The following is an 11,689-nucleotide window of genomic DNA, read 5'->3' as shown; positions in this document are numbered from 1 at the left end:
ATTTGATTTGATCTAAGTCTACCATGCAACATATCTAGAATTTTCAAAATAAATAAATCCAGATCAACTTCTTGGCATTCAATCAGGACAAGTGATGCCATACTTTTGAAGCCACAACTGAGGAACACACACAAACATACACGTTTAGGTGATACTTGGAGGAGAAACTCTCCTGGGCGAACAAGAGCTGCCGAGCAAACACATGTAGAAAAAAGCTAAGGCAGGATGGAATCCGACTTGAAATCATACTAGGATGATTAAACTGAAATTCCCCGGGTTACGTATTCAAAAGCATCTTGCTACATTACATGCTGATGTGAATGCAAGACTAAGGCACCACTTGTTTTTGCACATAGCATATAAAAACCGCCGACCATGTTGATGTGATGCAACAAACTCAGCGACAGCTAACAACTGTAGCAGCCATTCCTTCACCTGGAGAGGAAAAAAAGGTGTTAATATGTTAGTTACCTAATACAGAAAATGATAAATCTTACAGTAGCAGCTATTATGAACAGGCGATGCGTAGAAACTCATAATCAGCTCAGCAACATAAAGTAGAGATACTGTACTGGCTACATGTGAGAACAAAAAAGACCTTCAGCCTCCGAATTTTGTAGGTAATGGAGTTGAATGATGTGACTTGTGTTTGTAATAGGCTAATAGCAAAATGATGAAGAAAAACAACTATGTGGAATTCAGAGACTGCATCTTACGTGATACATGCCCTGAGGAAACTCTCTTGCATCTATTTTTCGAATGCAGCTTCAGTCAAAACTTTTGGTGGGGGATTGAAATTGAATTGAATTCTGACTATGATATCAATAAAATGATTTTGGATGCAAAGGAAAGATATTTATCTCCATTCCTCATGGAGGTTTCTATCACTGGTTGCTAGAGCATATGGGATCAAAGGAACGACTATATTTTCAATGATAAGACCCCAACAGTCAAACATATGCATTGCTAAATTTAAATCTTCTTCCACATGACAATGTATAGAGCTAGGCCTAGGCGCCTAGCCTTAAGGAGGGATGCAAGCATGGCTTGACACAATCTAAACTCTGACCCTATGGGTCTGCATCATGTAAATATTCTTTTATAAATGAAAAATGACACAGTAGGGGTTTTCTCCCTACTATATTTGTGTCAAAAAAAAAAATGCATCGCTTTCAACTTACAGATTTCGAAACAGCTTGTGCTCCTGCCTCGTCCCCCGTGGCTGAAACAGGGGCGACTGCCTCCTCCCAGCCCCCGAACCCCTTCTGCCCCCCTCCGCCGCCGCCGGCAAAGCCTGGGCGGTGCCGGTGGCAACGGCCTTCCATTTTCCGTGCGTGTGGAGAGCTGCACGGGGCAACGCCGGCCAGCGACTGCGCGATCTCAACGGCAAGCGAGGGACATGAGATGATCTGCCGCACATCGGTGGCGCCAATGGCCAATGGAGCTACAGGGAGGCAAACTATAGCGTCACAGCTACATGCCCAGATTTGGGCCCTCCAGGCCCAATCTGGGTCGGGCAGGCCTGGTCGTTTTGGTTGGCCAGACATCAAGGCCTCAAAACGGTGGTTGTCCGGCGGCGTCATGGTAGTGGGCACCCGGCGGGGATGGTGCAAGCATGGACGATGTGGACTTGCAGGTGGACGGCGACCACGACCATGACGTTGCAGCGAGGCTTTAGGGCTAGTCGGGCCTGCGGGGCCTGACAGGCCATAACTGCTTCGTCTGGTCGGCGACCACCTATGGCGGTGGAGGACGGTTCTCCTTCAATTGGCTGCGGCGCGGCCGGAGGCCGGATCTAGTCCTACAGGTCCAGATCTGGTTGTCAATGGTTGTGGAGTGCGACTGGTGGGTGGCACGGTGCCGCCTGCCCACTGCACTTCTGCTGCTCACGCGAGTCTTTTGCCATGGGCTTACCTCACTAACCTATCGGTCTCGCTGTGACCCTGTTCTGTGACCCTGTTCTGGAGCTTGTGGATGCCGCGGTGGCAGCCCCAGAAGGTAGACTGCACAAGCGTCTCTACGGCGAGCGACATGGTGATGGCCTTCTCTTTATCTGTTTGGACGGCGAGGAGCAAGCATTGGGGGATCCTGGAGTTGGCGGGTGCTTCGGCAAAAGCATCTCCCAGCCCACGTTAGGGATGCCTGACAGTGGGCGGTCCGAGTGAGCTACCGGCGTGGGTGTGAAGGTTCTTCCGGGACAAAGCTCAGCATTTCGACGCCAATGGCGGTGATTCCGGCGGGCTCCGTAAACCTCTTGGGGGTGTCGTTGCGCGTACCTTCTCCGCATTAGGGCTCCGAGTGAAAACCCTTGACCTTGGTCTCGGCGACTGCGGCGCATTGCATCGTTGCCCTCTTGGGGGCATCGTCGTGGAGCTCTGATACCCCTAGTTCAAATTCGTCTTTGGTGGCAAGTTTTGGCTTTCCGTGTATCTTCTCGTCACTTTGTATCTGTTCAGCCATTGTGGCTTTATTTATAAAGCGGGGGCGAAAACCTGTTTCGGGGAACTATGGGCACACAACATTTGGATCATCCACATATCATTTATGATTAAAAAAGAACCATTTTAATTGTTTCTATGAGTTATTAGCATGTATGTATCCCTAAAGCAGAATGGACGGTAGTTTGAGGGCTACCCACATTGGCCGCTGGATATTTTGCAAAGAGAAGATCAAACAGTCCAAATCTCACAAGCTATATTCAGAAGATCTTACCTGTTGAACCGTTTCAGCACATTAGCACATCAAACCAAACAGTCATCTTATGTATGAAGTATCATGCTCCATCGCATCCACCAGCAATGGCTATGCCTAGAAGCACAAGACAGGCAATTAATAAAAATTCAAAGAGGCAGAAAATGGATATGACAACGCAACCATGAGTCTCTTGCACAGATAAATTGAAAAGTATAAGCAAAAAAACTACTCGCTTCTGTATTCGTGTTTTATAGATCACTATTGATGCTAATGGCAAATATAAACAAAACCGCATATGGTGCTTCTTCAAAGGAATATTCTTAAAAGCAGTATACATAGCTTCCTCATAATGAAGAATTTAGCTTACAAGAACGCAAAAATTATGTCAGGCAAATTCATCCCTCATCATGTCAAGAAGATAAATAAAAACATGAGAAAACTCATAAACACTGCCAACAAAAGTGGTCTTGGGTATTCAGATTAAATGTCTGGAGCCTGATTAGAAACACCAAATACAAAAGAAGGTGTGTTATATATGTACAGATCACTTGCAGCACAGTCTTAAACAGGTGACAGATGAAAACAATTATTTCAAAGGTACAGTTTCAACGGAAGTTCTTTCATGGAGTTAAGAAAATTAGCAAAAACTGAAAGTCGATAGATGAATATATAGCCAGCTGAGGTTCCGGGCTATCCCCGGTGGCTACGGATAGCCAATTTTCAGGTGGCTGCCAGGTGTTTAGTTGACTGGAGCACAGGGATAGTCAGGGATAAGGGCAGCCATGATTCCCAGAATATTCTCTCTAAACTGCGGTTGAGTACATATACCGAAATCCAGCGGATATAGCCAACCACCATTCACCCAACACTTCACGAAGCAAAGTTGAAATACTATAATTCTAAACGACCATGAAAAAATCAGTAAAAGGCTGCATTAAATCCCCACCAACCAGGTCGAAAAAATGTTGATAAAACACAGCTCGCGGGCTCTAGCTACTTCCCTGGAGCTTTGTTTTGCTTCATCTGGAACAGAGCTATGAAGCTATCTTAATCTTTTCTATAGCAAAGCTCTCTAGTAACTTAGTTCTAGCATTATCATCTAACATGCAAGGAACAGGAACATGTAAAGTAATATCTGTATCACTCTCAACAGGACCAGGTAAAGATTTGCAAAAAACTTAGCAACATAGCGAAGCAGCGCATCACGATAGACATTTCTCCAGCAAGCAAAAAACAAAAATAATCAAGCTAAAACTAAGCTAGCCTGGAAGAAAATTTGCACAACATGGCAGACACTAACAAAACAGAAGTATATTTTTTCAGAGCGGAATGTACCCAGAAGCATGAATTTAGAATCATGATGATCTTATATGCAGAACCTGCTTACCAGGACCAAGGATGGTGATAATTTTCATGCGCCAACTGTCCATTTTGACCTCATTTGATGGCTTGTCCATCACCACTCTTTTCAAATTTGGTGCACCACTGATTACCAGTTTCCAGAAATCAAACTCATGATCTTCTCCTCTGATTTCCACTTCTTCAAGATTGGGCAAGTAGATGCTTTGGGTTCTCCAGTCCTTGGGCTCCTCACAACGGCAATTTTCTGGGCATGCTTCTTTCCCCTGAAACAATTGTAAGTTACTATGATGCATCATATATGCTTCACAACTGGGACCTTTGGTCTAGAATATACCTACAACATTTTTGTTAATACATCAAAACTACCTTATAAAAGCAAATAACCATAACCCAGGATGCAAAGCATCCCGCGGTCCTAATTTGGCATGTGTTTAGCGTCATGATCCGTCCATAGACAACTAGACTGCTCCCACCCACGGCCCTCTCCCTCCACATTCCCCTCACATATTCCTCCACCCCATTCAAACTTGATAATGTGACACTGATTTTATCATTGTTCAGATAGGTTTTAGACTAACGACCCTTGTTGTCCAATCACAAAGTGTTGGACAAACATTATTATACTGGTTCTTTTATACTTTGGTCCAGAAGAAGATAATTATAATTCACACTATATTCATTACCATTTTGTGGATTGTACTTTTTCATCCAAAATTTTAAAAAAGGTTTTCGATAAAATATGAAAATCATGTACAGAGCTTATTAGTAAGACTTACCTCTGATGTCACTAGGACAATCTTAAGAGTTTTTATAAGAGCAAAAATTCCATCCAGCTCAAGGACGCGCAATGCAAATGCTCCGTAAACATGGCCTGACGTCATGATGCGTAGCTCCAGCATGGAGAAACCGATAAGCATATGTTTCTTGATCTCCGCCTTAAATCTGAGCTCTTGCGCTGCCCCTGAAAACATATATGAGCTCTACAAAAAAAATTGTCAGAATATCATCATAAAATAGATTTAATTAGTTTATTAATAGGCAAATCAGCTAACTGAGAGAAGAGAAAACATAGTACATGAGTTTCCGCTGACAGGGACAGGACATGGATGTGAGGAAGGTGACCCTGTCCGTTGTTGGTCTCCACCGGCTTTAATCCCACATGCAAGAGGCCCCAACGACCAAGGCCGGCAGCGGCTGTGAAGTAAGCACACTTCCAGGAGACCTTCTCTAGCAGTGGCGCCGAAACGGAGACCAACAAATTGTTATAATAGCCACCGGCGGCGAAGGAGATGGTCAATTGCTTGAGTAGAGGGGCCTCAATGTTAACGTTATCTAAAAGGGGCGGCTTATTTCCCAAAAACGGGATCTTGGTCTCCACGCTGAGCTCCTGCAGCGACTTGGATCTGACGATGATGATTTTGAGGCCATCATTGGTGACCGTGCTGACTCTGAGAACGAGCAGCCGCGGGGAGCGGCGGACCCAGTTGCTTATGGTGGCGCGGCATCCGGAGAGGACGAGCCTCTCGAGCGAGGGGAAGCATTTGGGTGACGACTCGGCGAACGCAAGGTCCAGCCCTTGTAGCTCGATGGATGTGGCGCGGTGGAAGCAGGGCACATTCACTTGCATGCCGCCAGGGTAGGGTGCTCCCCCCAGGGCAAAGCGGAGATCCGACGGAGCTAGCACCGCGGCGGCGCGGAGCAGCGAGCGAACACCCTTTTCGAAATGAGAACGCTGCTCGGTTGTCAAGATGGGCCGGTTATGGTACGGGGAAGGAACACAGATATCGAGGTGAGGCACGGCAAAGGCCGGTGGCTGAACCGGCGGATTGAGGTTTGCCACGGCGGCGGCGGTCGGCGGCGGCGGGGCGTGGGCGACTCGGCGGCGGATCGAGGCGAGCACGCTCTGTGGGAGGGCATCGTGGTAGGTGAGATCTGTGAGGTGGATCAAGAGGGCGCGCCAGCGGGTGGAGAGGGTGGTGTTGATCCATGCGGCGCGAGCGCAGCCGCGGGCGGGGCAGACGCCGCGAGTGCAGGGGACGAGGTGGAGGATCCGCAGAAGCAGGTCATCCGGCAGGGTGCTTATAAGGTCGGCCTCTCTGCCTACAACTAGCTTACGACGGCCACGGCCACCGGCACGGGCTCCTTCCCCTTCCATGGAAATCCAGATGAGCACAAGATGGCGGCGCGGAGTTGGAGAAATCGGCGACTTGCGTCGTAGTTGGGCTGGATGATGTTCAGTGCAGAGCGCTGGACGATGCAGATGCAGATGCAGTGATGCAGAACATTCCCTTGGAGATCAGAATGTAGCCTCGTCGAAATGGGCGGCGCTCGGCCGTATGACGCCTGGTGTGCGGGTGTCAGGTCGATGACGTTGTCCGGTTCCAAACGGAGGAATTAGTTGCTGGGCCTCTTTTGGGCTTCCGGACGGGCCAAAAGTTCACTTGTAGTTTTTGTTTGGTGGCTCCTATGGGAATTTGGCTGCACTATTTTGCAACTATCTCCCCTTTGTTTTTTTTTTCAATCAATACCACATATACTAAACAAAGGGACGGTAGTATATTCATAGTATAATAATAAATAGTATCCGGTAGAGATACACGAGTTGCCGAGGTTGCATGCACGCGTGTAACCATTAAAGTAGTCAATCAACATCGGCAAGAGTACCAACACCAGTCTAAGGGAATAATAACCGGCTAGCCTTGTCGAAGTCGCTGGAGAACCGAGAATACGAATCACCATTGTCGAGGACGTGGCATCCAAGACAAAAACTGTGAGGATAACCCTCCTCGCGGCAACCATCATAAAAATTCTAAAATCGATCGGTCGAAGCAAGATCCGAAGACTCATAACTAGAGAATTGTAATCTTTCAACACCACCACTAACGTCAGTAAGGAGATCTCGTTAGCCAACCCAAGACCAAATATCAGTTATTGCATACGATGGCATCTCCATTGAGGGGAAACTAACAAGAAGGCGGCTACCAAAGCCCTAACATAATCTACTTAAAGCACTATTTTTATTGGAAACTCCACGCATAGATCGGGTTCCTCACCCAACCAGACACCGGTGAAGCCTGTCGAAGGAGGGGGGAAGCAATCTATGGAGGAGACTAAAGTGGAGGTGGCTAGGTTTTCCGAGCGGCTGTTATCTTCGTCAAAAGAACGTGCACCCAATACTATCGTCCCTTTGTTTAGTTCTCTGCACTCATGGTTCTGTGGGAGGATGATGCAAATAGGAGGCACTTGGTTGCACATATGAGCCTGCATAAGGTTAGCACGTTCAAACTTTAATGAGGTTACCATTACATCCGATCATACACACAATCAAAACGATCAGAAAGGGATAGGAAGAAGAGGTGCTTCACGATCACCACCAGCATAACGACGATGATGAAATCTCTTAGCCTAGTATGTTCGGTCTGATCAATCATTGCCACAACTTAGAAATCCATAGATTGAACAAACATTGATTCTTCAGCCAAGAATTTGTGGTACTCTTCCTACGCCTCTTCTCTAGTTTCATACCCTCTATAGCAGTTGCTCGGGAAATCATTGACTCGATTTTGGCAGATCCTCCAAAAACTATTGACTCATCGGTGCCTCCCTCTACATACCATGTACCAATAACTACGATATCACAAGCATTACAAGTTCACAGCATATCATAAACTAAGGGAAGCATGCTGTTCATTACCAAAAGAGGATCAAAAGTTCATCACACCACTATGGTGTTAACCTACAGTGGCCTTGAGGCTTTGGAAACGTGGCGGACCGTGGCATCTCACCGACAGGAAGGTTTCAGTTTTTTCGTTTAGTTTGTTTCAGTATCTTCTTCGGGATAATGAGGAGGCGGCTGCATCATATACTCGGAATAATGTCCTCCCTGCCTCATCCTCGCTCCGATGGTGCGTCTAGCGTAGACAGAGGGCGCGTGGATTCGTGTGTCCTGGGATCCGATCAGTTTTCGTGTTCGCTTCTGTAGTTTCAGGTTAGTTTTTTTCGATCTACGGTATTTTTCATTGAACAAATTTGAAAAATTCAAATGTTGAGTGAGAAAAAGTTTAATTTTTTTTCCAAGCGATCCTCGAGGGATCGATTTTCATTGCCCACAGATAAAAGTTAAAAAAATGACCGAACAGAAAAAGAAAAATCCTCTCCAATGTATATAGCTATATCTAGATATATTTTAGTTGTAGATACATCTATTTTAACATCAAATAATATGAGTGGAGGAGTAACCAACAAACCAACTAAACCAATAAAAAAAATAAAAACAATGGCTAAGAGCATCTCTAGCCATCTCCCCGGGAAGGCCCCCAGGACACATTTTTTTCATCCGGGTGAACGAAAACGGCCCAATCACGTCCCCGGATCCTCGTTTTCGTCCGGATTTGGGCTTTCATCCATCCGGGGAGCCCAGGTCATCCCCGGCCCTCCGGGGAGCGCTCGGGGAGTCCGGACGAAACGAAAGCGCGGGAAATGCCTAGAAAACTTCCCGCGCGACTGGTGGCCCCGACTTGTTGGCGAGAAAGGCCGATCGTCGTCCTCATCGCATCGTCTTTCGCGCGCTGTAAAAGCCTGCCGCCGGTCAGTCTTCGACGGACGCGTAGCTTCCACACGGGGAGTTAATGACATTGCCTCGGTTTCACGCGCGTCACCCTCTATTTATCGCGGAACTACCGCGTCTGGCCGCATTCACCACGCCGTCTCCCTATTCACCTCTATTCCCCAATCTCATCGAGCAAGAGCTAGCGATCAATGGCGAACGACGGCGCGACGAACAACGGCTTCGGCCGACGCTCTCTCCACCAATGGGAGGGAAGGCTCCTGCGCGCCGCGGGCTACCCTGCGCCGCCGGACTTCCGCGCGCCTGGAGGCTGGCGCCTGAGCGCGGGCGGTGTTCCGATCCCACCGCCGCTAGTCGATCGCGCTGGAGGCGGAGATCGACGCGGTGCTCGTCAGTGACGACAGCAAGCGGAGGAACGCTTCTTCCCGGACAACTACGACGTGTGGATGGAGTTTTCCCGGCAAAGGTACGAGCGAGAACTCGCCGCGTACGATGGCCCTCCTCCTCCTCCCGCTAGAAACAATGCCGCCAGCCGCCACCGCTGAAAGGACATGGATGTCGCCTAGAGGGGGGCGAATAGGCGGTTTTAAACTTTTTACGAGATGGGCTTAACAAATGCGGAATAAAACTAGTGTTTACTTTGTCAAGCTCAAAGCCTATATACTATGGTTCACCTATGTGCACCAACAACTTATGCTAGGCAATACAAGCAACTATGTGATAGCAAGATATATAGCTTCAAGCACGATGGCTATCACAAAGTAAAGTGCATAAGTAAAGAGCTCGGGTATAGAGATAACCGAGGCACGCGGGAGACGATGATTTATCCCGAAGTTCACACTCTTGCGAGTGCTAATCTCCGTTGGAGAGGCGATGGCTTAGCTCCCCCGAACGCCACAAATGGACTCACCTAGAGGTGTGGTTGCTCGATGCACACCAACGCCACAAAGGCCTCACCCCAAGATGCGGGAGTCACACCACAAACCGAGCGCCACGAAGGCGCCTCACCTTATTCTCCGGTGACCCTCGCCAGGCCTAGGTCACGGTTCCACTAAGGGATTTCCTTCGAGGTGGAAACTGGGCCTTACACAAAGGTTGGGGCACACATCCACAACTTAATTGGAGGCTCCCAACAAATCGCCACAAAGGCCTAGAATCCGTCTAGGGTTCCAAGAACCCAAGAGTAACAACCTTCTTGCTTTCACTTCCACGAACCACCGTGGAGAACTCAAACCTATGCACCAAATGCAATGGTAAGAACACCACAAAGATGCTCAAGTCCTTCTCTCTCAAATTCCAACAAAGCTACAAAAGCTATTGGGGAAATAAGAGAGGAAGAACAAAGAGGAGAACACAAAATTCTCCAAGATCTAGATCCCAAAGATTCAGTCACAAAGAGATGATATGGTTTGTTCAAAGTGTGGATCTATATCTCCTCTCTCTTTTCCCTCAAAAGGGGGCAAGAATCATGGAGGGATAGAGAGATAGGGCAAGCTTCTCAAGATCAACAATGGAGGAGAGAGAGAGTGGAAGAAGCACCAGCCCAAGGAGGAAGAAGGGGGGTATAAGAAAATCGAGCCGTTGGGGGATATTTGGGGCGGATAATCCGGCCTAAGTAAGGTTCGGATTATCCGGCCGCCCCGGATCATCCGGCCCTCTGGAAAAGTCCGGCCAAAAATCCGGCCTGGATCTAGGGGAGTTGATACGGGCATGGAGGCCTATGTGGAGCCCATATTCAGGACTCCACCAGCTTAATTATCTTAGTTTAGGTATGTAGGATAACGTTGCATAGAAAACAAAAATTTTCCTACCGCGAACACGCAATCCAAGCCAAGATGCAATCTAGAAGACGGTAGCAACGAGGGGGTATCGAGTCTCACCCTTGAAGAGATTCCAAAGCCTACAAGATGAGGCTCTTGTTGCTGCGGTAGACGTTCACTTGCCGCTTGCAAAAGCGCGTAGAAGATCTTGATCACGATCGGTTCCGGCGCCACGAACGGGCAGCACCTCCGTACTCGGTCACACGTTCGGTTGTTGATGAAGACGACGTCCACCTCCCGTTCCAGCGGGCAGCGGAAGTAGTAGCTCCTCTTGAATCCGACAGCACGACGGCGTGGTGTCGGTGGCGGTGTAGAAGTCCGGCGGAGCTTCGCTAAGCAAACCGGGCAATATGAAGTGGAGGAGCAAAGCTAGGGTTTGGGAGGGGGTGGCCGGCCACTCTATGGGGGCGGCCAGCTTGTGGTCTTGGGGTGGCCGGCCCCCTCCCTTGGCCCCTCATTATATAGGTGGATCCCAAGTGTTGGTGTCCAAGTCTTCGAATAAGACCCGAAACCAAAACCTTCCATAGGAGGGGGCAAACCTAGCCCAACTAGGACTCCCACCCAAAGGTGGGATTCCCACCTCCCATGTGGGGGTGGCCGGCCCCCTATGGTGGAGTCCACTTGGGACTCCACCCCCACTAGGGCTGGCCGGCCATGGAGGTGGAGTCCCTTGTGGACTCCACCTTCCTTGGTGGTTTCTTCCGGACTTTTCTAGAACCTTCTAGAACCTTCCATAGAACCTTCCGCGACATTTTATTCACATAAAATGACATCCTATATATGAATCTTATTCTCCGGACCATTCCGGAACTCCTCGTGATGTCCGGGATCACATCCGGGACTCCGAACAAATATTCCAACTTCATTCCATATTCAAGAACTACCATTTCAACATCCAACTTTAAGTGTGTCACCCTACGGTTCGAGAACTATGCGGACATGGTTGAGTACTCACTCGACCAATAACCAATAGCGGGATCCGGAGATCCATAATGGCTCCCACATATTCAACGATGACTTTAGTGATCGAATGAACCATTCACATACATTACCAATTCCCTTTGTCTCGCGATATTTTACTTGTCCGAGGTTTGATCTTCGGTATCACTCTATACCTTGTTCAACCTCGTCTCCCGACAAGTACTCTTTACTCGTACCGTGGTATGTGGTCTCTTATGAACTCATTCATATGCTTGCAAGACATTAGACGACATTCCACCGAGAGGGCCCAGAGTATATCTATCCG

The 11,689-nt window shown here is 48.2% G+C and overlaps 1 protein-coding gene across 1 annotated transcript in view; it reads right to left on the bottom strand.

The window, feature by feature from the left end:
* Positions 1-234: 234 nt before the first annotated feature.
* LOC124707378 overlaps positions 235-11,689 on the bottom strand; it is a 12,511-nt gene continuing 1,056 nt past the window's right edge. Inside the window, exons 2-7 of the mRNA XM_047239038.1 lie at positions 6,172-6,303; positions 5,132-5,770; positions 4,833-5,036; positions 4,082-4,319; positions 2,713-2,808; positions 235-435 (exon numbers count right to left, since the gene is read on the bottom strand). Coding sequence (XP_047094994.1) covers positions 2,774-2,808; positions 4,082-4,319; positions 4,833-5,036; positions 5,132-5,770; positions 6,172-6,303 — 1,248 coding nt within the window. The 3' untranslated portion in view covers positions 235-435; positions 2,713-2,773. The remainder of the gene's footprint in view (positions 436-2,712; positions 2,809-4,081; positions 4,320-4,832; positions 5,037-5,131; positions 5,771-6,171; positions 6,304-11,689) is intronic.

This window comes from Lolium rigidum, chromosome 1 (assembly GCF_022539505.1).
Source record: "Lolium rigidum isolate FL_2022 chromosome 1, APGP_CSIRO_Lrig_0.1, whole genome shotgun sequence".
Classification (NCBI taxonomy): Eukaryota; Viridiplantae; Streptophyta; class Magnoliopsida; order Poales; family Poaceae; genus Lolium; species Lolium rigidum.
This window is presented reverse-complemented; position numbering and strand designations above follow the sequence as displayed.